The 25,221-nt window shown below is 43.3% G+C and overlaps 2 protein-coding genes across 2 annotated transcripts; both read left to right on the forward strand.

Moving 5' to 3' along the window:
- The first annotated feature begins 284 nt into the window (after positions 1–284).
- Positions 285–7,886, forward strand: kifc1 (kinesin family member C1). Its single transcript, XM_080735453.1, has 17 exons — positions 285–308; positions 1,045–1,106; positions 1,218–1,322; positions 2,084–2,186; positions 2,396–2,455; positions 2,590–2,827; positions 3,055–3,220; positions 4,280–4,468; positions 5,012–5,125; positions 5,312–5,395; positions 5,481–5,678; positions 5,912–6,076; positions 6,306–6,444; positions 6,740–6,879; positions 7,057–7,130; positions 7,367–7,442; positions 7,738–7,886. The coding sequence occupies exons 2-17, from the start codon at positions 1,101–1,103 to the stop codon at positions 7,780–7,782; spliced, it is 1,902 nt and encodes a 633-aa protein (XP_080591579.1). The 5' UTR covers positions 285–308; positions 1,045–1,100; the 3' UTR covers positions 7,783–7,886.
- Positions 7,887–9,626: 1,740 nt separating this feature from the next.
- Positions 9,627–23,834, forward strand: zbtb22b (zinc finger and BTB domain containing 22b). The gene is made up of 6 exons (XM_080734499.1): positions 9,627–9,773; positions 11,138–11,368; positions 12,233–12,596; positions 13,213–13,643; positions 16,049–16,318; positions 17,278–23,834. Exons 2-6 carry the CDS (start codon positions 11,138–11,140, stop codon positions 18,361–18,363), a joined length of 2,382 nt encoding a protein of 793 aa, XP_080590625.1. The 5' UTR covers positions 9,627–9,773; the 3' UTR covers positions 18,364–23,834.
- The last annotated feature ends 1,387 nt before the right edge of the window (positions 23,835–25,221 follow it).

Below are 25,221 nucleotides of genomic sequence, written 5' to 3' on the forward strand. Positions count from 1 at the left end.
ACTCCATTAAAGAAAAAGTACCTCGAAATGATACTTGAGTAAATGTACTTAGTTACAATTTACACCACTGACTCGAAGTACGCACACAGGCATGCGCACGGAGGCGGCGCCTGTGCCGTTTCAACCAATCAGCTTAGCGGATACGGAGCGCTGCCAAACAACAGTTGAGTTTAAATTCAAACGGTTGCAGCCTTGTCGCAGCCACTGCAGCCAGGCTTTTCCTCAGGCGTTTTTTACTTATTTCGTACACTCAGCACAACACAGCAGGCAGCCGTTGAGGAGAAGGAGTGATTCAACCAACAAACACGGTAGGAAAACCAATTAATATACTCCTAATTCACAACGCGGGCAGCCACATCATTGTACGGGTTTCTGTCAAATGCTGACGGTGAAAAATGTTAGTTTGTTCCTAATAGTAAACAAATGCGGGAGCGTGTGAATACCTAGTGGTCTAAATACTGCTCGTGCGGGCCCAACCTCAGCAAAGTCGATATTAACTTCACAATCAAAGTGGGTGACGATGTAATAAGAAAATACGAAACTGCCTACTTGGGTTGCATACTATACTATAGGCTAATCTTTACAGTGATACTACTAAACTAATTTACAGTTTACAGTTTAGGCATTTAGCAGACGCTTTTAATGCAAAGCGACTTACAATAAGCAGATAACATCACAATAATAAACAAGATAATATGTCAGTACATCATCAACAATATAACAAATGCAAATGGATATCTATCTAGAAAAAACACAATATAATCAAAGTTCTAAAAACCTAAAAAAACTAAAACAAATGCTAACTAGCTTCATGTGTGGTCATTGATTTTTTTCTGTAGTGCTAAGGGTTTAGGTGGAGTCTGAAAAGGTGAGTCTTCAGTCCACGGCGAAAGCTAGCGAGTGAGTCCGTTGTTCTAAGTGCGACAGGGAGTTTATTCCACAACTTGGGGGCCAGGAGGGCAAACTGTCTCGGACGAGTGGATTTTTGCCCTGGAGTTTTAAAAACAATTTAAAAAACAACAACAATCAACTTGTTTCTTACAGCATCTGCCAACTCGTTCGTTGTAGCAGTCTTGAGAGACCAGGAGAAACGAACAAACATGGAGGTGAGTGCTGCTAATTTTATTTACACAAGTCTATAACTCTACATTCATGTTTTGGATGGATCGTCGCTATAAGGTGTAACTTTTAAATGTTTGTATTATAATATCCAACAGAATGCGGACGCACCCAGATCGGTGTCTCGTCTGCCCTTGCCCAAGAGCTCCGCAAAGCGGATCCTGGAAGCCGCTGTTGAAAACTATGAGAGCCTGCCTGCCCAGGTTTGTGTTAGAAACATTACTGATGCCATCGTGTAAAATAAGTTTGTCATTCTGGGATTCTAGAACGTAATCAAATAAGAGTATAGCATGCACATTTTGGATGCCACTCCCAGGCCGGGATCACCGCAACACAGGGGATTGGAAAAGGTTGTGGACTTGTGGTTGTACTATATATGTATTTTTTCTTTAACAAACTTGTACGACATGGCAAGAAGTTCAACATAAAAGCAGACAAAACAAATAGACCAGACAATTGACAAAATAAACACCAACAACGCACACAAAAATAAAATCTAAAATTAGATCAGGGCGAACACGACAGCGTCCATAGAGCGCATATAGTCTCAACAGTTTGAGGTATTTCCATCATTATCCATTCGAAGCATTTCCGACACATCAACGTCCCGGATATAAGGTCCCCAAATCTCATACATTTCGCCTTGCTTCTTCAGAATATAAGTTATCTTTTACATAGCACAACAACTGCTCATATCCCTGAGCAGTTGGCTCACCCGTGGTCTTTGAATGTTCTATGAAAGAGCGATTGTGCACTTTGCTTGGAGTAACGACATGTCCTAAAGATTATTTAAAAAAAATTTCTTGGTATGACAAGGGTTTCAGGGTATAACCCCAAAATGAAGAGTTTTGGATTCAACGGTACCCTTACGTCCAGCATTTTATAAATGATCTGAGATCTCAGTCCAAAATGTCATAATCTCCCTGCATTCCCACATACAAACCGATTGACTTCGTTTCTGCAGAAAAGGCAACGCAATGACCCAGAGCCGGTGTCCAGACCAAAGGTAGCAGCCACTGTCATCGGCACCAAGAGACTCCCAACTGCCACTGCCAGACCCCCTGTGTGTAAGTTCACCATACTCTCCTCGTGTGAGACTCTGACAAATGCCACAGGACCTCCATATTGTAAGATTTGTAGTGTACTACTTGTAAGATTTGTAGTGTACAGTCTAACCTATCTTCAGGACCATATCTTGGATTTGACAAGACGTGGATGAGCTCAATCAATAATAAAATCGTAACCACTGCCACCCTCTTGTGCTTCTGCCTCTCAGCTAAGCCAGTCAGATCCATGGGGCCTCCTGCTGCAACTGTTGCTGCAGGACCTTCTAGAGGTGAGACTAGTCTGAAACATACACTAGGGGCAGGAAAGATATTTGTGGCTTGATTTTTAATTTTTTTTTAACCCTTTTTTAATTACTTTACCAACACGTTTGGTCGACAATGTGAACTTTCTGATGTCCTACAGGTGTTTCTAAAAGGCCTGTTTCAGCCACAGTTCCAAAATCGACTACAGTTCCAAAAGCGGGGGTGTCTGCGGGAACGAAGCGACCTAGCTGGGACTTAAAAGGCAAGGTCGCTGACATGGAGGGGAAGCTCGCCTCATACCAGTCCAAAGTGAAATCTTCCACCCAAGAAACTGAGTCGCTGAAGGGTGCAGTGACCGAGAAGGACTGCAAGATCAGAGCACTGCAGAGTCAGCTCGGGTATGTCATATACTAGGGATGTAATAGTTTGAGCCTAGCTGATTATTATTTTTATTTTTTATTTTTTTTTAGAAAAGCTAATGACATGCCCAAAATGTGGATGCCATGTTGCAAGTGCTAGAACATAATGATTACCGATATGTCAGTTGGGCTCTAGTAATGGTATGCAAGTTTTTTTTTTGGCCAATGTTGGCTGCAGGAAAATAAAAACAGTTTTCCCCCATTAGTAAGTGTGAGGTGGAGCTACAAGTCCTGTCTGGGGTCAAAGCTGATCTCCAAAACATGACGAGCAACAACGGTGCGCTACAGAGACAGCTGTTGGACGTGGAGCAGAAGTACACGGACACAGAGACCCAGAAGAAAAATCTAGAAAGGGAGCTGCAGTCTCTAAAGGTAAGCTATTCATTACCACAATTTCCAATAAATAAAGCCTTGAACACACTTGTAGGGCTGCAAGCGAACCTTCGGGGATTCGAACGTTCGTTCGTTACGTTGGCAATCGAAGTTTGAAATTAATGGGTTCAGGTTTTTTTCTTTTTTTTCATTCTTTTTTTACACGAAACATAATTATCATAATGTGATAGGCCTATTCAGAATATCACAGTAGTAGAGATAGCCAAATACGAAATAAGTTAGGCCTACCGGTAAACACTAACAGTTAATGGTGACCGTTATAGTAGTTATAAAATACACCAAAGCAGCTTGGAGCGATCAAGGACCGTCCTCCGCTCCCATTCCGCTCCTATTTGGGGCCGCGCACACACGCTTGATGACAGTAGAGTGAAAGCAGCTGAGCTGGGCAGAGACAGACGTGTGTGTGTGCGCTCTGAACAGCGAACACCCATCCATGCACCCAAAGATTAAACAGCCTTTCTCCTAAGCATGAGCAAAGATGGATTTCATTGCAACCCCCTAATGGATCTATAATGCGATTTCTGGGGTTGTTACATCGAGACCAGTTCAGCCCGAACGCGACTCGCTCCTACGCAGTCACCAAGTCTAATCATCATCCGTGCAACTCCGCTATACTTTGAGCCTGTCCGTCAACAAACTGCGCAACATTATCTCCGATTGGGTTGGATTTTCCAAGTGTTAGCCTAGGTGTTAATGCGGCCACGCATCCACGCGTTTTCAATGGATAAAACAGCGCATTTAAAACATTTCCTACACTGTTTAGCTGGTTAAAGGTACAGTACGTTCGATGGTTCGAACGTTCGGTTTTTATTCAATTGAACGAACCATCTAAGGTTCGATGGTCCGTTCGGAAAATCCCCCCGAAGTTCGAATCCCTAAAACAGGGCTAGATTACAGCCCTACACACTTGTCTCCTTTGCTTTCCCTACCCACGGTTTGCATATATGTTTAAGGGGTCTCAAACATTTTTTTTGACAACGACCTAGTTTGAAGCCTGTAACCTATGGTTCTTAAAAATGTATTTCTCATTTCTCAAAGGTGAAGCTGTCTACGGCTGAGTCCAACCTGACTTGTGTCCAGACAAGCTTCACTTGTACACAGACGAAACTCCGAGAGACTGAGGAGGAGCTGGCCGCTCACCGGGAGACTGTAGCCCGCCAGAGGGATGAGCTCCACTTTGGAGAGATGGAGCGCCGGAGACTACATAACATCATCCAGGAACTCAAGGCAAGGTTTACCGCCACTGGGCTGTGGCTGCATAAAGGGCTGGATTTAAGGAGAAAAGTGTTTGCTACGCAACAGACATTAGTCTAAGACTCTAATGTCTATTGCGTGTGTGCTGTGCACACACAATGTGCCCACAATAAGTGAACCCTCACAGCTTGTACTACATAGTTATTTCAAATTTGGTGTTTGCTTATCCTTGAAGATTGATCTTCAACCTCTGTTGAAAGGTGACTTATCATGGGTTGAGGCTACTTTAGTACATGTTCTTTCAACTATGGGGATGAATGAACTGTTCCTACCCCACTTCCAAAAATTACTTGGAACAATTGCTTTCCATAATGATATCAGTTGTAGTGCTGGTATTGTTTGAACTTTAAATGGCACAATGTTTTTGTGCAGCTTTCCCCTTTCTACTAAGTGTTAGGTGGTAGGCATGGACTGTCACAGAACTTCTAGCTGTTCTCTGTCGCTATTGTATGGGAGATGTTCTTTACCCTGACATGTCACTGTTTTGAATTCAAACAAACTGGTTTCCTTCTATAGGGCAACATCAGAGTTTTCTGTAGAGTGCGCCCTCTGGTGGTCGGCGGAATGGGTGACCACATTCAGCTCCCTGCTCATGACAACAAGGCCCTGACTCTGGCCAGGAGTGAGGAGGTGAGTCCCATTTATACCCTTCATATCACAACAGTTGCCTTGCCCAAATCCTACGCATTGGGGCCAACCTTTCATTGGACCATGTTTTGTCATCACTGGATTCATATTGGCAATGTTCTTTATATGCTTGCATTCATCTGTCACTGACTCCATAAACATCAACTAAATTATTTTTTTATCCCTCAGTCTCATACGGGCAGAACTGACACACAGAAGAATTACTCCTTCTCCTTTGACCAGGTCTTTGGGCCCAATTGCTCACAGGAAGAGGTATGCATGCTGTATTCACATACTCACGCACTGTCCTGTTGGATATGTTAGAAACCTTTTTTAATTTGCTGTTTTCTCCTTCCAGGTCTTTGCAGAGATCTCCCTCCTTGTGCAGTCAGCCCTGGATGGCTACAATGTGTGCTGTTTTGCATACGGCCAGACGGGAAGTGGCAAAACCCACACCATGGAGGGAGATGACACGGACGAAGGCAGGGGAGTCATTCCACGGGCAGTGGAGCAGGTGTTCAAGGCAGGAAGGAAACTGGAGGAGCAAGGCTGGCAGGTCGGTCACAGTTTTTGTTTATTTGCCTTCAGAAAGGAATCTGTTTTTATATATATATATATATATATATATATATATATAGTTTTGGATACTATTGTAATATCCCCACACACACCTAGTAAAGAAATTGAGTCTTGGGCGGTCTGACCATATTTTAAAGTTCGAAATGTACTTTGTTTAGGTTTTGAAGTAACTTAGTTACCTCGCCTAATAATACTCCCCGTTTCCCTCAGTTCTCCTTCACAGCAAGTTTCGTGGAGATTTATAATGAGACTTTGCGTGACTTGCTGTACACCGGCAAGGCCAGCAGCCGGCCTGAGCACGAGATCCGGAAGTCTGCCAACAACACCGTGACGGTCACTAACCTTGCCTATAAGACGGTCACATCAGAGGACCAGGTACAGCACACTTATTTCTATGTCAGTTGTCCTGTATAATATTGCATATGCATACGGTAGCAACTTTCAACCTGGTGTCCCCATTTAGTTGAGCAGCACTATTTAAAAATGATGACAAATGGTTGACAAAAGCTCACAACGTGTGAAATGTGTTTCTGCTTTCTACCGTAGTTGCCTCAAGTGCCACATCATGCATTGCAAATGATATTCTCTTTCCCTCCCCCAACAGGTGAACAATCTGATAGCCCTGGCAAACCAGAATCGTGCCACCGCTCAGACCAGCGTCAACGACCGCTCCTCCCGCTCCCACTCTGTGTTCCAGCTCGATATCGTGGGAGAGAACAAGGGCAGGGACCTGAAGTGCAACTGTGAGTATCATTTAAATTCATCCATAATATCGCAAATTCAATTTGCATGAGCCATAATCCATCCCTGTCTTTGTGAAATTGGTAGTGGTTCCCATCAGGGCAGTGTCTGTTTTGCTCAGTGACTGTGTTGTATAGGATTCTGTTAAATTGTCTGTACAAAATGGCTCTAAATTCTTTAGGGATGGAATTTCAATAGGAAAGCTAACTTTCATTTGTTTCTTAAAGTCTTCTCTCCATTTTGTATGTTTGTCTCAACCACACTTTCTTATTGCTGACTATGTACTCCTCTGTACAGCTACCCTATGCCTGGTGGACCTGGCCGGTAGTGAGCGTGTTCAGAAGAGCCAAGCTCAAGGCGACCGCTTCAAAGAAATGACTGCCATTAACGGCTCCCTCACTAACCTGGGCATTGTCATCACTGCCCTGGCAAACAAGGTCTGTCAATTCTCTGAACCCTGCACTCGATTGTATGTGATGCTGAATTGAATAGCACTCACTGTTAAATGTCCAAATGTGTTGCTTTTTGACTGGAGCATCATTCATATATTGATGTAAACATTGTTTTGGGTGCATTGGGTTTAAGTCTAAAACAATCTCTTCCTTGTGTTCCAGGAGAGTTTCATTCCATACAGGAACTCCAAACTGACCTACCTCCTCCAGGGATGTTTGGGAGGAAACAGCAAAACGTGAGTTTGCTGAACTTCAGCTCTCTGGTTTATTGGTTTAGAGTTCTCAAATTCTGCCTGGACCCGACATTTTTGGGCCGGGTAGGGCCTAAAATGTATGCTAATTAGCCGGCCCAGTTAGAGCTAGGCCTTAATTTTCAGGCATTTTGAGAACTCTAGTTTACATTGTGAATTGTCTTGAACATTGTCAGGACACAATACATGACTGACCTTTTTTCTTTTTCTCACCCCGTCAGGCTGATGTTTGCCAACATCTCCCCAGAGACTGACAACTTTGGGGAGACGTTGAACTCTCTGAGGTTTGCTAGCAAGGTGGGTTGTACTTTCATTTATTTGTATTGAACATTGTAAGCTTAAACTGGGGTTCAGGCTGGGACCCAAAACACAAATTTGGCATCTCACTGGGAACCAACATAACTTATGAATTAATTGGTTGAAAGAAGTAACGTGAGCTATGTAAAATCGGCCAATGAGCCTATTTTTGGGGAAGCAAATGCTATAAAAGGTATACAGTATTAAGAGATTTATTTTATTTTATGGAGAAACATTGAACCTTAATGATTCTCATGTTTCTTGTATTGACTCTTGTCTGTATATTCTCTTCCAGGTGAACGACTGCGTCATTGGCACGGCTACCGCAAATAGGAAGTAGCCGCTGCGATGCCTCGGATGACACATGGCCAACATGACCTGTCCTCTAAAAAAAATAATGTTGGCCTCGTCCAAGAAGTCAACTGCGTATAGCACATGCATATAATTGCGTATTGTAAATGCATATTATACGTAAATGTATTATACACTGTCTATACTTTTGCTTTCATATTGTTGCTTCCGGCGGCAAACCCTTCTTAAGCAGTTTTTTTTAATATGTATAAAATGGTGAGACTAGCCGATCGCAACATGTCGTGGTTTTAGATAGTACTTTTTCAGTACTTGTGTGTTAACATGCTTTTTTTTTTTTAAGATTTGTTCAATAAATGTTTTTGATGGTGCAAGTTGGAATTAATGTCTGGAATATTTTCATCAGTACATAAAAGATGAACAAGACATTGTGGAGTGGTTCAAAGGAAGGGAGGGTTGAATGTGTGACGCCGGGGGGGAGGAGATGTTACTAACCACCAACCTGGTGTCCCTGTAGTATTTTTCAAAAGTGACCGAGCTTGTTCTGTTACTGTAAGTCAACATTCTAATGCGAAATGCCATGTAAAAAAAACAAATGGAATCAACCATCACTGAAATGTTCAATGTGGTCAGGCACTTAATGGAAGGTAGGCTAAAGATGAAAGTGTAATTTTTGCGCAACAGCCAAATGATGGCTGAATGTTTTTAACATTAAGTAGGCATCTGCTTGTTTCTACTGAGACTAAGTCAGACAAGGACAACTTCAATGCAAAGTATCAATACCCTATTGTAGAAATGGTCTGGTACAAGTTTCAACATTTACTGGAGTAAATGTACAAAAGTATTGTTGGCATCAAAATATATTTAAGTACCAAAAGTGAGTAGGATGTGGGTTGTCCCGGTCCCCATTTGTCCTTGTGAAATCCTCCTGTCAACTATATAATTTAGGTGTCCTGTAGGGATTCCAGGGGCCCCCATGCACCTAAATGATATAGTTTAGGAACCAAATGGACCCTTGCAGGTTCATTTTGAGTCCATCCGTGGCCTAATGGATGGCATACTGTAGTAGACTGGGGGTCTGAAATTAAAATGTCTGGGTACCACTGGTCTATATCACTCCCATTACTCTGACTTGAATGAAACACAGGTACAAAACAATGTCTAACAAGCACTGGTGTAAAGTAACTAAGTATGTTTACTCAAGTACTGTACTTAAGTACAATTTTTAGGTATTTATACTTTCCTTGAGTATTTCCAACACTTACTTCTACTCCTATATATCTGAGGATATATTGTACTTTTTACTACACTACAATTATCTGAAAACTTTAGTTACTTGATTATTATTATTACAAAACATTTGAACATTTCGCAATCTACAAGATTTGTAGATCGGCTATTTTCAAAAGATTGTAGGCTACATTTGAAAACTTGAAATAGGACATTCTGCATAATGGGCACTTTTACTTTTGGTACAACGGGTACATTTTAATTCCAATACATTTGTTATTTTACTCAAGTAAATGTTGAATTCTGGACTTGTGACAGAATCATTTATACTAGGCCTATATTGCAGTTTTGATGCTTAAAAATAAAATAAAAAATTGAGTACTTTATCCCCCAAAACTGCCATATTCTGACTTGAATGAAACACGGGTACAAAACAACGTACCGTATATTAAACAAGTGCTTTTATTGCCCACATTGCATAGCAACCACCTGATGGCACACACACACTCGCATCATCGCAGGTTTCTATGGCAACAGTCTAGACAGATGTGCTGTGTTTTTTTCGTCGGCTAAAGTCTGGCTCGTCTGTCTGGAATGCCCTTAAAGGGGACGCGTCACTTTGCTGCCTGTCTGTCCGCAGTCAGAACAAGATGGACAGCAAGGTTTTCTGGAAAGCTTTGCCTCAAACTTTAGGGGCAGGTTAGACTGACAAGCCCCCGATTGGCTCTGTCTTCACCCGAGTCAAAGTCAACTCGGCGTATTGACCAAGAGGAGTGGGCGTCATCTTTATCGGTGAGTTTAATCCCTCGACACGTATTGCATGTTTGCTTTGCCAGCCACTTGAGCTATATAGCTAACAGGCTAGCGTCATCCAGAACAGTAGAGTTCTTCAAGCCTCCTGATCTGTGTGCAGTGAAACACATCTGATCTGATTCTGAATGCATTGGATTCTCAAGTCGTTGCATTTTGCTGCTGGTATAGGCTTGCCAGGTGAATGACATCCACATTATACTCCAATGCAGAAGCCTTCATTGCAAGCCAGTGTGTCGTTTCCTATGCCAATCTGGTGGCATTGGTGAAGGACCACAACAGACACGTTTATTAAGTGAAACAGAAACATTCTGACATTCATGGTAAACGCACAGTAGGCGTATATGGCAACTTTGATTTCTTCTGCAGATGAGAGTGCACTGTTGCACTATTACTGAGAGATGGGCAGTATTTGAAATACAAAATATTTAAAAAATACAAAAAGGCATTTCAAATACGTATTTGATATACTTTTTTGTATTTTGAAATACGTATTTGAAATACTTTTCTGTATTTTGAAATACAAAAAAGTATTTGAAATATGTATTTCAAAATATAAAAAAGTATTTAAAATACGTATTTCAAATACTGCCCATCTCTTTAGCTACTTCACAAATTATGGACATTTGGAATATGAAATAAACAATAAATGGACATGATTTTGTCCATTTAGAAGCACACAAAGACCTTTGCAGATAGGTGTATAACAAGCTGTGTATGACCATGCTATATTTAGAATCTATATAATAATAAACAGGGTTGACACACGAAAGTAGCAATTGTGAGATTGAAGCAGGTGCCTTACTGTAGTGTAGATTATGTAAGTGGTACTGCAGATGTAGATTGGCATCTTTGCTAAATCTGGTATTTTAAAGTTGCATTTTATGTATTTTATGTATTCATATGTAGGCCTAGTTGGTCGTGGACCGCTATCACAAAATAATGTATGCCAGATGATGTATGTCATAAATATTAGTACGAGGTAACAGTCTCAGATTAAAGCTAAAAGGATAACAAGTTAACCACTTGAACCGTCAATACTTAATAAACTTGACCTTTCACTCTGTACTGCTTTTTCTCCTCTACAGTCTACACACCAAACCGCTTTGCCGAAAATAGCCGATCTACAAGCTCACAACGCCTCCGCCTCGCAGCACGAGGTGTTGTGAGCTTGTAGATCTGCTACTTTTGGCTAAGGTCCTCAGAATATGTACGCTAGGGTTCAAGTGGTTATCATAAAAAAGGAGAAAAAAAGCTTCTATATCACACAAAGATTTGGAGGACCCCCTATAGGGGTCCCGGACCCCCTGTTGAAGACCCTTCTTGAATTGACCTTGATTCCCCAGATGCAGTCCCTGTCTGCGGATGCGGGCTGCACCAGCAGCTCCACCCCCACCACCACGGCAGGCTCCATGGTGCAGGTGTGCTTCCCCAGCGCCCAGGCCTCCGTGCTGGACAGCCTGAACCGGCAGAGGGAGGAGGGCCGGCTCTGTGACCTCTCCATCCAGGTCCAGGGACAGGTGTTCAAGGCCCACCGCTGTGTCCTGGCCGCGTCCTCGCCCTACTTCCACGACCAGGTTGGAAGAAGGCGTAGCAGGGCTGTCAGTCACGATTGTGTACTTTTACTTGACGATTCATTGTCGCACAAGTAAATTGTGTTTCTGTAGTTTAACGTTGTTGGAACATTCTGAATAAAATTACATCACATTTCTGTTTGGGTTTTAGATTTTGTGAAGAAAAGTTGCACAGGGCAGATATGACAAATAACTAGGGATGCCACCGATCCCGATCTTCAGATTGAATATCGTCTCATAAAACGTGTACAAGCTCAAAATGTGTCACATTTAAAAATAAATATAAGATTTTTTAATTAACATGGAAATGATTATGACGATTATGCAAAAACTAATTGTGATTATCTCTAATACTTGTGAGTATGTAATAATTGTGACAGACAGGCTCGTTAGAAGTTGTAAACCAGGGGGCCAGAATAGTAAATCTTAGTCCAGACTTTCGGCACCTCCGCACGGTCCAAGTGAACACAGTGGAGCGCTCCCAACCTCCGGTTCAGCCAATCACAAGCTTCCCGAAGGCGCGTCTTCACCGTAGCGGGGTGCCTTTTGGATACACGCGTTAACAGCATATACCCTATTTATTTAATCATATGACGAATAGCAAAATTAGCTGATCTACAAGATGTCAACCTGTAGATACTGTGTAGGCTATTTTTCTTTTATTTCTTCCCCCTTTTTGGGGGTATAACGTCCACCTTAAATGACATTCTCAAAATATGGATGCCAGGTTGACAGAGGTTAAGGTTAAGAGAGACAAAGGCAGAGAGAGGTAGAAAAGGGTGGGTGGGGATGAGAGGGAGAGTATAATGCATAAACAGAACAGAACAAGACAAGCATCGCACTCATACTCCTGTTCCCCCTCCTCAGGTATTACTGAAGAACATGTCCACGGTGACCATCCCCGCCGTGATGGACCCGCTGGCGTTCGAGAGCGTGCTGAGCTGCGCCTACACAGGCCAGCTGCGCATGTTGCGGGAGGACATCGTCAACTACCTGACGGTGGGCAGCGTGCTGCAGATGTGGCACATCGTGGACAAGTGCACCGAGCTGCTCAAGGAGGGCAGAGCCTCCGGGGGGGGCGGCGGGGGAGGAGGAGGGACCAGAGGCGGCGGGGAGGAGGACGTTCATGCGGGCGGTGGTGGCGGCGTCGGCGGGGGAGCTGGACCGTCCAGCAGCAGTGGCGGGGGTGGGTTGTCGATGAGGGCAGGAGGTGCCAGTGGTGGTGGTCAAGGTAGGGATGTTAACAATTAATCTAAAATCGATTAATTGCTGTTAAGAAATTAAACGATTCAATTAAACCATTATATTTTTGTTTTGTTTTGCATGGCGTGCGTGTGATATCAAATATGAGCTTACTATAATCACAGTAATCCTTAATCATATTCAAAGACTTTCGGAGAGAAATGAGACAGACTCCTTAGAGCGGTGTGGATACTTGTACCCCTAGTGGTACGCGGGGGTACTGCAGGGGGTACAGAAGAAAATGGGAATATGTATTTTACTGTTATGGGTATGACAAAACAAAAAATCTTTATGTGAACCTTCTCATCTGCAAATTGTTAAAACAAATTATATCAATACCATTATGCTGTTTTATTTTGAACATTGGCATTGGAACTGGACTTTTGATGTCAATTTGATGCAAAATGCTGTCGTCAGGGGAAGGGTGTACTTGGCTTCAGAAATCAGTATAAGGGGGTACGGCAACCAAAAAAGTTTGAGAACCAGTGCCTTGAGCAAAAAATCCTTTTGGTCCTAAAAAGCGCTGCTAATCAATTAATTAATTAAACGTTCGATAAGGTTGTCAACTTTCAATGAATGAACGAATCGATAATTTGCCTCCCTAGGTCAAGGACATGCTGCGGGGTCCAACGAGCCCCAGCGCGCCCCGCAGCCCGCCAGCCACCCGTCGCTGAGCGAGAGCCAGTCTCCCAGCAGCACCAACTACTTCAGCCCCAGGGACGCCGGCGGCTTCGGGGGAGGCGGAGGAGGAGGAGCGGCCGCCGTCGGGGCTTCCGGGGACGGGGGCGGCGCTAACCACACCCCCGGCTACTGCACCCCCTCCGGGGGAGAGGAGGCCTTCCTCATCGAGGAAGACGAGGAGGAAGAGGAGGAGGAGGAAGAGGCGGAAGAGGAGGAGGTGGTGTACCACCACCAGAGGAAGAGGGAGAGAGGGGGAGGGGGAGGGGGAGGAGGGAGTGCCAGGAGGAAGAAGATCAACTTGGGGTTGGAGCAGGAAGTCGGGGTCAGCGATAGTTTCGGTGTGTCATCTTATCAGGCAAGAGGATATCTCTCTCGTGCACATGCACGCACGCACGCACACACGCACATATAGGGTCCTATCTTCATCTGTGCCTTAACCCTTACTTATCCCTAAACTTTTTTGCCTTTTTTTACTGCTTTGAAAAATATTTTAAAATGCTTCTTAAAGCCCAAAATATGGGCCTCATGGGCCCACAAACTTTCGACTCATTGCATACGTATAAATACTGCATGCATTTGTGTATATGTAATATGCATTAATGTACTGTTATTGCGACCGTAGGTTGCAGTTAACTATGAAAACCGGCACATCTTGTCCACGTATCCGGCTATCCTCGTATCTCTGTAGGTCACGCCTGACACTGGTTCCCCTGACACATCACTGTGACATCACAGGTCTATGGATTTTTCGCTCGGGAACCACTCTTAACAGAATGGGTTTGCCGCTCTGACATTATGCTCTGGCTTCACTGTGATGGCACACTAAGAATCCCTTTTATGCCCACATATGGAGTTAATGAATTGCATTGCGCTTTACAATGGTTCATTCATTCATACATTGGGAAGTGAAGTGGTGAACATTCGACGCCAGCGTCCTCACTTCCCACATACACACACCAATGGTGGCAAGCTTTCACCAACCAACTCATTGGGGGCAATGTGGGGTTCAGTGTCTTGCCCAAGGACACTTCGACATGTTGATAGGAGGAGCCAGGATGTCAGTTCCCTGATGTCATCAAGCCCATATCTAACAGGACTTCATATGGGAATGCCCATATATGGAGGCCACATCGGCCACATACCACACTAACAGAATCCATATATGGCCAAGACAGATGGCCAAGACAGCCCATATCTGTGTGGCTGGTTCTACAGACAGGGATCTCCATGTATGGGCATAAAAGGATATGATGTCAGATGTCATAGATATCATAGGACCTTCACATCAAGCATCTATATTGGATCAATTGGAGGCAAGAATGTTTAGCTACATATTCTCACAAACACCTCTCACAAACATAGCCACCACGTCGAACAAACGTGAACATTTCCCACTGTCCACATTTTAAAAAATGCCACTCTTTGAACCGCATTTATTTCAATTTAACAAAATCTCGCCTCACGCAGAGCAGCCAGTCCTGACAGAGTATTCTGACCATTCTGGCCAGTGCTGAAACGTCAAAATGATCATCAGAGTATCAAGTTACAGAGGGAGGGGGGGGAGGGAGGGGGGAGAGGAGCTGAGCAGAGTAGAGTATCGAATTACAACAGAGGGGTGTGTGTGTGTGTGTGCGTGTGTGTGTGTGTGTGTGTGCGTGTGTGTGCGTGTGTGTACGCGTTTTTTCTTTTCAAAAAAAAATTCTCAAAAAACTTTTTTTTTCAAAAAACTTTTTTTTTCTCAAAAAACCTTTTTGCCAGACCCATGAAATGGGTAGGCCTACATAAGCAAATGTCGGTCTGTCCCTTTTCTATATAAAGGGTATATATGATGATGACATGATGATGACATGCCTACAAAAGGCATGATGTCATAAATGATGATGACAGACAGGGGGTCTGGCACAACCAGGTTGACCTGGTCTAGTTTTTCTCAAAAAACTTTTTTTTTTCTCCAAAAACTTTTTTTTTCTCCAAAAACTTTTTTTTTCCTCAAAAACTTTTTTTTTCTCAAAAAACTTTTTTTTTCTCAAAAAATTTTTTTTTCTCAAAAATAGAATTACCCATATTTGGCCATTACACACACACCACACTGCCGCAACATGGCGGTGAAGGCCGCGCAGCGACCTGAACTCTAGACTTTGGGCCGCAAACTTCTAGTAACGAATAACTGAGTAAGCATGTTTGGGCTCTCACAGCAAATCTCCATGTACAGGACATGGATCTCCATATATAGATACCAGGGGTTTCCATATATGGGTAACTGGTCCGATATACATCACTGGCCAGTTGGCAAAGAATTGGCGCGACCGCGACCCTTTCACCCTGAGGCGTCTTACTAGTATTGTACTACTTAAAGGAGTAGTTCACCCCCAAAATGACTTTTTTTCTATTGATTACTCATCATGCCATGGAGAGTAGAGTTCAATAATATTTTTAGTTTTTTGTCGCATTCCTAAGACAAAAATGTGATAACAATAAATTTACCCCCATTGATTCCGGATGGTGACCCGTTTCGAAACGGGTCACCATCCGGAATCAATGGGGGTAAATTTACTCAAATCAAATTTTTGTCTTAGGAATGTGACAAAAACCAAAAAATATTATTGAACTCAACTCTCCATGGCATGAGTAATCAATAGAAAAAAGTCATTTTGGGGGTGAACTACTCCTTTAACATCAAAACATAACGTTTTGTACCACTTATGCTACTCTGTTACTGTATGTTCTTCTGTGTACATCATCATCTGGTGTTCCGTACAGGATGGAGAGGAGCTGGCCCAGAAGCGGCCCACGTACAGCCAGCCCAGCATCATGCCCCGCAAGCAGTGGGTGGTGGTGAAGACGGAGCGCGCCGAAGACGACGACCTCATAGTGGTGTCCGGGGAGGAGGGGGGCGAGGAGGAGGACGAGGAGGAGGAGAGGGAGAGGGAGATGGAGATGGCCAGGGAGAGGAGCAACTTCAACATCTCCAACGTCCGGAGCCTGCATGCCGAGCTGGGGGGGAGAGCAGACACCCACATGGACACACAGGTCAGTGTACTGGAGGCCCTGTTTTGGCCCATGTCATTATAGACATTAAATCAGTATATATAACCAGTATAAAACTATAACACTGTTTTTGGTATTTCTGAAGGGCCAAAGTGGTTAATGAAAATGATATGGTTCTTCTGTCATTATCAAAAAATGATGAGGAATAAACTATAAATCCCTTGGGAATCATCTTCATAATTACACTCCTGCAAACAGAAATAGAGCTACATTTACGCGTGGGTCAAGAAGCCGGCATTGGAAAACTGTTAAGGGTTGTTTTTGAATCCCAGTGTCAAAGGCGTGGACCATTTTCTCTATTGACACGTTGGACATCTGAATTGTCCCGAAGTGGTATGCCTCCCCCGGCTGGTCCTGCAAGTCAAATCAAACAATGAAGCAAATCCAAAACAGTTTCGTGAAATTATCTCACTCTAATCCAGACTGTAACTCAGCATAAACCTGACCCTATCACATTTATCTGCGTAGTGCCTAAGGGATAATCAACTCAGAGTCATGCTGTTATCAAAAATAATACAGTTTAAGTAGTGTTGTTTATTCATATTTTGGACTTTATGTTATCACTATCTTTGTTACTATTGGAAAACTTGACCTTACTACTCCAGCAAGTGAGAGAAACTGTAGTAGCAAGTACCAACTGAGTCAGTCAGCCAACAATAGTGTTATCAAAAAGAATTGGCTCAGATCGGTGATGAGGCTGCAATATCAAAGGTGTACTATTAACTGAAAATATTGCACACCCTCTGGCCTATCAGAATCGATATTCCCCTTTGCCATTGCTATAAATGCTAATATTTAGCAGTCGGCGAATGTATAATCAATTCATCAACTCGTACAATACAGTGACCCCTTTAAAAAAGAGGAAAACCGGAATTAGGCAAACTAACAGATTTGGACATAACCACCCCCACCCCGCCTTCCACTTCCCCATTCCTCTGCAGGTGGACTACTGCCACACTTCAGAAGACTACCTCAAGTTTGAAAGCAGCCTCATGGACCAAACTCTAGCCCAGCACCTTCACGACAGCGCAGGGGGCCCAAGCCAGAGCAGCAACCGGGCCGTGTCGGCCTTACTGGGACAGGTGCAGTCTGCAGCCACGGCCCGCGCCCAGCTCTTCCCCTTGGACATGCAGGGGAACCAGATTCTCTTGTACAGCCAAGCCTCCGGCCTATCCCTGGAGCCCGGGCCAGCCCCGCCCCCACTGACGATGACCGGTGGCGTCGGAGGAGGAGCCTCGTTCAAAGGACCCAACCTGGAGCACGGAGCTGTCCACCTGTCTGGTCAGGGGGGGCTGGGCTTAGACGGAGCGGACGGCGCCGGGGGATTCGGCGGAAGCGGCGCCGGGGGCTCGGGGAAAGTGTTCATGTGCCACTGCGGCAAAACGTTCACGCACAAGAGCATGCGGGACCGGCACATCAACATGCACCTGGACCTGAGGCCCTTCCACTGCCCCGTCTGCTCCAAGAAGTTCAAGATGAAGCACCACCTGACGGAGCACATGAAGACCCACACGGGCCTCAAGCCCTACGACTGCCTCGGGTGTGGCAAGAAGTTCATGTGGCGCGACAGCTTCATGAGGCACCGGTCGCACTGCGAGCGGCGCGGCGGGGCCGGGGGGGATGCGGGCGAAGGAGGCAGCGTCGGCGACGGAGGAGGCCGGAGAGGCGGAGGAGGGAGCAGTGAGGACGGGTCCGATCTTATCCCCTCCCCGCACCTCCTGCTCTCGCCGGGCGAGGGAGGTCAGGGTGGCGTTTTAGGGGGAGGAGGAGGAGTCAGAGGGGGGATCTCTGTTCTGTCGCCACATCATTCCAGCGGTGTTCTGTCGCCACAACATACCAGCGCTGCTAGCGGCGGCAACAGCAGTAGTAGCAACGATAATACTTTGGCTATGGCTGCTGCGGGGGCACTCCTAGGGGTCGGAGGAGGTCAAGGTCACGGGTCAGGAATGTACGGCAGTCTGACAGGACGGAGTGTGTGCGACGAGGATGTGTGTGAGATCAGTGCCAACAATAGTAGCATGACTTAAACCAAAGTAGTTATCTATGTCTGTTCTCTATGTCTGTTCTTTTTTTTTTGCTAGTAGCGCAGACCAGACGCTTGTGCGTGTCAGACATGACCCCTGCTGTGCGAATGGAAAAAAAACATGTTTAACCTGCAACACTGTGTTAAAAGTAGGAACTATTCTCAGCTTCTAGCATTTGGGGACCTTAGTGTTTGGAAACATATTACAGGCTGCGTGGAAATGAACATCAGTTCAACGTAACTGCAGTAAACTACGACGATAGACTACGGTTGCAGCGAGAGGCCGGTGGTGAACGTAAATGCTGAAGGAACCTCTTGATTGTTTACAGTAAAATGGGAGTTTGGTCTGGGGGGACTGGGGGATTAGATGTGTGGTACTGCTAAACCTATTTCCATTTACATCCTCTCTCAGTGCTAGAACGTTTCTCAAGAAACAGAGTTGCCTCTGTGAAAGTGACCTGATTGTATTGGTCTTTTGTGTTCGGTGAGTAATCTATTCTTATAAATATTCAATTCTTGTGACTTTTCTGCTGTGGCAGCATGTCTGGAGAGGAAAGCGAGAATCAAGACGGCTGCCACGGCTCTATCAGTAGAGAAACAAGTGGCTGCTCGCGAGTGATATGATTTCCTTGCTGTATCGCACAGTGATGTATCACCGTTGTCAAACCAAAACCAGTTATCTACTGTACAAAATACCTTGCTTTTCAGGAGACTTGAATGCTCATGTATGTGCATTGGTGAACTTTAGGCGATGAGGATTTTTGCAGGTTAAAAGGCCACAATGGGATTATCATGCTCAACCACATGGTGGGGAAAAAATCACAAACTATCCATTACACAAGGGAATGAACTCAACAGGTTGCGTTTTTACTTCAAAGGCAGCAGCCTGCCTTTACCTGCCTCACTGTTCCATGTAACCAAGTTACTCTCAACACTGCCATATTGTTTTAACTTTTAACCACTTACACCCTAAATCCTAAATACTTATTTGAGTGGTATCTCCCAGTTGGTGTTTGTTCTTGGACCCCTCCTTTTTTCCCTCTTCACCAAATCTCTTGACCAAAACTAGACGATTTACAGGCTCACGAAGCATCACAAATGCAATGCGTTTTGAGCTTGTAGTTCGGCAGAATTTTTAGGCAGAATGTTCACATATTATGCCCAGAAAAGGGATTCTAGGGTTCAAGTGGTTAAATCGGAGGTTACAAACTGGTTTTGCTCTGGACCCAAATTTTGTTTCACAGTCCAGTATAGGCCTACTAGATAAACGTTAAATTTGAGTCTGTAAACCTGTGAGAATGTCTCACAACCCCACTGGTTGACAGTACTGTTTTAGAGAATGCTATGGTGCTGCGTTGAATGAAACCCTCTCTTGGATTATAGATTTCATATAATTTACAAAGAAGGTCTGAATTATCATGACTTCACAGAAAGGCCCAATGGCATGGATACAGGGTGGGCAACTAGCTAAATTAAAGGTGCATTTGTGCAATATTTGTGATAATATAACAAGGAAAATAATATCCGCTGTATGGTGGTTTAATAGACCAATATGTGCATGCGCTGTCTTTGTTGTTTTCTTCCCGCTCCTTACTAAAAGCCAGCCTGCCTCTAGGCCACATCTAGCATACACATACTGTTTTTGAACCCCTGATGTTTTAAAACACTGCTGACCGTGTTTTGTTGTGAAAGCTCCGGTATTGCATGATATTCTGGACGGGCCATTTTAAAACGACGATTGAGTCTTTGACTACTAATGGTTAATTCAACATGGATGACTAATTACAGGCACCTTGTTTATGTGCTGTTAAATCCTGCTACTTTGGCCATTATGCTCCAGGCAAAAGTACATCTGCATGTGGAAGGAGCATCAATAGAGAGCGAAAATGTAGATGTATATAAACCTACTTAAGCTGGTTGCACACTGCTGCGTTTTTTGTTGCGAAATGCGTTTTTCAGGGCAAGGAGAGAGAGAGAGATAGAGAGAGCAAGGGACAGAGTGGTGCGCGAAACGGCGGCAGTGTGCAAACGTGACTGACATAACGTGAGGTTGATTTTTTTTATTCACCCGCTCCGAAATTCACCCCGATATTCGGCCCGAAAAACGCAGCAGTGTGCAACCACCTTTACATCCTCATTGATGTCATCAATATGAATTCAGAGATACCTCTGGAGGAGATCACTCCATTGGGCCCCTCTATTTACTTAAAACTACATACTGCCACTTGCTGACGAATCTAGGTACTCAGTGCTATCATGACTGCCCGTGGCCACCATGACTGTGGAAATCCCGCAAAATGCTGAATGCGCTCATTGGACCTTGGGCACTGCAGGAGGAAATCTCCTTTATACTGTAGCTAAATGTAAATATAATTTAGTATACAAACATTCCGGTTTAGTTCCTACACTTGAAAGCAGTAGTCTAAGAATGTTATGCCGTCGTGTTTTGTGTGTGTTGTGTGACCAAATACTATGACAGCAATTACGCCTTTCAGCACAGATGCAAGCACGCACACACAGACCAAAAAAAAGGGGCCACGCTAAATCCAGGGACCACATCGAGAGAAAGGGGAAACGTTCTTTGAATGTGAATACTTGGCTGTCATACATGATATGCCTGGCACGTGCATGCCCTATGTATGTGAATGTCATGTCATGATGTGATATGTGTTTTCAGGCATGTAGTATGTAAGGAGATTACACAGTGCCATTGAGATGGTTCTAATTTAAAAATGCTGTTTTACTATGAAAACAACTTATGTGTTGATATGGCCTAAAAAAATCCTCCAGTTTTCAAGCTAAAACAGGGTCGGCAGTGTTTAAAAATTCCAAAGGGTATTGGGGCTTCCCACTATGACCAAATATCCATGCAAGATGTAGCTACGTTTGACCTTGTTATATTAACCACCATGATGTTTAGCCACAAGCCAGCATCGACTCAATAGTCTATTTATATCCAGTACGATATGCATATGGTCAAAGCTGTGAACGGACATAGATAGACGCGTATTGATGCCCGACGGTCCTTTAGTTTGTCACAGGGAATTGTAACAAGACAGAGTTACGGTATGTTTGACACTGTGTGTGAAGTCATGTTTGGCTGTGACGCTGTGACATAATATTGACCTCCAAATAATGGAGTTATTTTCTTCCATTCCAGTATAAAAAAATCGAAGTTTTAAAAAGTCAAATATTTCCAAAAGTATAATTCGTGAAACATAATTTGTGGCTCTTTCAATAAATGGTAAATGGTGCATTTGTATAGCACCTTTATCCAAGGCGCTTTACATTGATTGTGCATTACATTCACACACCGATGGCGGAGGAAACCATGCAAGGCACCAACCACCTCACCGGGAGCAACTAGGGGTTCAGAGTCTTGCTCAAGGACTCTTCGACACTAACTCTGGGGGAGCCCAGTATCGAACTGGGAACCTTTCGTGTTCTAATGACGGTTTCTCTACCCCTGAGCCCACCCACTGCCGCCCCTTTCAATACTTCCTCGGCCTACTGACAGCATTAACACCCCCCCCCCCCCACACACACACACCCTCTTCTAGACGGCTCGGCCCCTTGGAGCCACACTCTAAGAAGAGAGATGCTTGTCAGTTCAGAGGGGGGGTTCCACACAATATACAGTGTTATAACCCTTTGGCCTACATGTTTTTGCTGCTATTAGCTAGCTGCTTTCACTTCCTGTGCCATTGTGAGAGTTGCTGTGCTTTTACTGAAGTGTAATGGCCACTGTAAATAATGTAAAAGTATTGTACTATTATGATAATAACTAATTTACTCATCAGACCGGGATCAAATATGAATACCTCTTGCTTGGTGTCTGAGGGAACAACAAACCTGTCATCAAGACATATTTGAAAGCATTTCATAATAGATTTAGTTTGTTTGAGGCCTGAGAACCATTATGACCCGGATCTCCCAAAGTCCAGCTTTGGTACTGTAGATGTGCTCTTATCTACACTATACAGGTGTATTGTGTTTACAAGTTGTAACTCTCCGGTGAAATAAGGTTTTAATCCAGTTTTAAGCACTTAAAACCCTCGCATCGCTGCGACGCGTTGTGAGCTTGTCGATCTGCTATTTCCTGCAAAAGCTCTCCCCACAATAACAAAAAAAAAAATGAAAATATGCTAGTATCGTTTAAGTGGTTTTAAACTCATGGGAAAGGAATGTTCTGTGTAAGAATGACCGTTATGCACATCATGACGTGGTACTGTAAGCTTTTTGTATTTTCCTTTATAGATCGATTGACAAAATGTTTAAATAATAATGATAATAATAATTTTCTCCAGTCATTTCAATACAGTGGAGGGCTGTACTTCCCTCTTACTTCAAAGTTATACAGGACCTGGGCTCTCAAGAAGTGTCTGTGTGTTAATGTCTGTGGCAAACATAAGATCACTCATTGAGGCTATAAATCTATTTCTGAATTATATAATGTCTTTTTTAGTACATTTTTCCCTACCACATCCAACTAGATTTAAGTCAAAACATTTCAAAGTGAAACATAGCAAAGATAGCAGATATACAGGCATTGTGTGAGCTTGTAATTATGCTATTTTCACTGTTCATTGTATGTAGTATGGAGCTTGTGGTTAAAATATAAGACATTGTTTACGTAATATGTTATGTAACAGTGGCCACATAGACTGCGTGGGTGGTGAATGGTCAATAGATCAACATAGTGCTACTTAAAAGTAAAGTGATATCACTATATTTATGGACCAAATTTAGGCATTTGTTATATCTTGATATCCTCATGTTTATCAGCTTATCAGCTTTCTTGGTTACACAATTCCACAGTGTGCCTCTGCCTGCCTCCATACTCAATATATCGCCCAGCACTAAAGACCTTTAATGCCAAGATACTTGTGGAGAGCCTCACACCTGGACTGGGTTTCCACAACTTTGTCCCACTTGATGCCCAGGCGGTTCTGTTTTAACCTCATGAGAATTTTAACTTCACGGGTTTATCTCAAAGTTTCATAACGTCCACATATTCTTATGCATTTCAAGGGTTCAGAGACGACACAATAAAATACTCTTTGTTAATGTATCCAATTGTAATTCCCAAGAGTTTAAAAATGTATCCAAACGGACCTGTTACATTAACGCTCTGGATTTTAATAGTTTAAAGTTAGGTCAGACAAACATCTTGCCTTCTGTGAAGGCTGAAGTTCCTTTCTTTTCTTCTTTTCCATACTGAAGGCTAAAGGCTTGGTATCTGTGAGAGGAAATGACTGTTATTGTACTTTGCCTGTCATCTTCCATGTCCAGTGTTTTCCCTGTCATTTCACGGAGCAGTGTGGCTTGGAGGAATTCGTATTTTTAGTTTGGGTTTGTCATTCATCCTTTTTGTTGGACTGTAGTGGTTGTAGTTCTAGTACTGAACTGCAACAAGTTTCTCTGGACACTTAAGCAGAACATTTTCACGAACTCATTCCAGAGGTTGAATTCTCTTCTGCAGTGGTTCATTGCTATAAATAAATTTATGTAACAGCGAGTGGTGAGGTGTACTTTTTTCTTAAAAGAATATATATATACTTTTCTGCTTTATTTTGATAGTGACAAGTGACAGCAAAGGCAAGGCAGAGAGAGAGGATAATATGCAGCAAACAGCCTCTTAGTTTGGATTCGAACCATCTGTGATAAGGACTTAACCTTCTAATCTAACATTATTCCAGGTGAGCAACAGGGTGGACTATTGGTTGATGTCAGTGGTGGACATCTTCACATCTTTTGCTTAAGTTAAAGTATCAATACTGCAATGTCAATTCAAATTTTCTTGATTAAAAGTAGTTTTGTAGCAAAAGTAGAAAGTACTTATTTTCAAATGAATAAAATGTATACAAATGTGCTGTACAAAGACTTTCAACAACCTGTTTAATCAGGACTAAAATCAACAATCTGAATTTGAAGCTTATGGATACTTATTCTTGCCTCTCATTTGATATGGTAGGATTCACCTCGAAACATGGGCTGCAGATTGTTGTAGTGTTGTTTGGTTTCTATTCTGAATGTTTTGAAGGTTTGCACAGGGCTCTACATCCTAGTATTGACTTCTTGGCCAGGAATATCATAGTTTTGGCCTAGCCATAAATCATAACTCTTGTAGAGATCTATTGGGACGTTTAACGTCCCAATATAAGTGACCTCTACAAGAGTTATGATTTATGGCTTGTTTTGGCCCAGAGGCCCCCCCTAGTGGCGAAAAAAAGAACCTCTGGGAACTCAATTGCTGTAGATTAAACTGCTTTAAGTCACCAACGGGTTGAGTGTGTCAAGTTATTTGAAGCATACAGTGGATCGGATGGACACTAGATGTGCTGCCATCTTTATTGTAGTTAAGACGTCATTGCGATTACCTCTGCCTGTTGTGAGGGGGTGAAAATTGACAAAACTTGGTCCAACGTAAATGTTTTTCTGTCACGTCTAGCCAAACATGAAGGCCGACGGCTAACCAAGCCCCCACTAAATATTGGCTGTTCTTAGAGGTGTGTTCATAACAATTCAAAATGATAACATCTGAAGCTGAAAAATTACTCCTAACACAATAAAACCTTTTAGACTTAAATAAAATGAATTTGAACAAGAACCCTCTTGTACACACACACGTTGGCAAGTCTCAAGAAAATTACATAAAAAATTAAAAGTACAGTACATATGCTTACGGGAACTGAACCCCAGTCCACTTACTGAGTTTGCTGCCAAAAAAGGTTATTGATCTGCGTTTTCAACTTTTTTGCAGCTCTGGACCGCTAGCGCATTGCTTACCTACCACCCCACAACAATATTTATATATTTGTATAAGAAAGCTTAACACAGTGTTTCTATTTTATATATATAC

Source organism: Nannobrachium achirus (assembly GCF_963921795.1).
Source record: "Nannobrachium achirus genome assembly, chromosome: 10".
Lineage (NCBI taxonomy): Eukaryota > Metazoa > Chordata > Actinopteri > Myctophiformes > Myctophidae > Nannobrachium > Nannobrachium achirus.

Bases quoted from the DNA above. Each gene is read 5' to 3' on its own strand.
- kifc1 (XM_080735453.1), top strand. The intron at 1,323-2,083 runs GTTTGTGTTAGA...TCGTTTCTGCAG, and splicing joins ATGAGAGCCTGCCTGCCCAG to AAAAGGCAACGCAATGACCC. The intron at 2,456-2,589 runs GTGAGACTAGTC...GATGTCCTACAG, and splicing joins TGCTGCAGGACCTTCTAGAG to GTGTTTCTAAAAGGCCTGTT.
- zbtb22b (XM_080734499.1), top strand. From the start codon at position 11,138: ATGCAGTCCCTGTCTGCGGATGCGGGCTGCACCAGCAGCTCCACCCCC. The intron at 11,369-12,232 runs GTTGGAAGAAGG...CCCCCTCCTCAG, and splicing joins CGCCCTACTTCCACGACCAG to GTATTACTGAAGAACATGTC. The intron at 16,319-17,277 runs GTCAGTGTACTG...ATTCCTCTGCAG, and splicing joins ACACCCACATGGACACACAG to GTGGACTACTGCCACACTTC.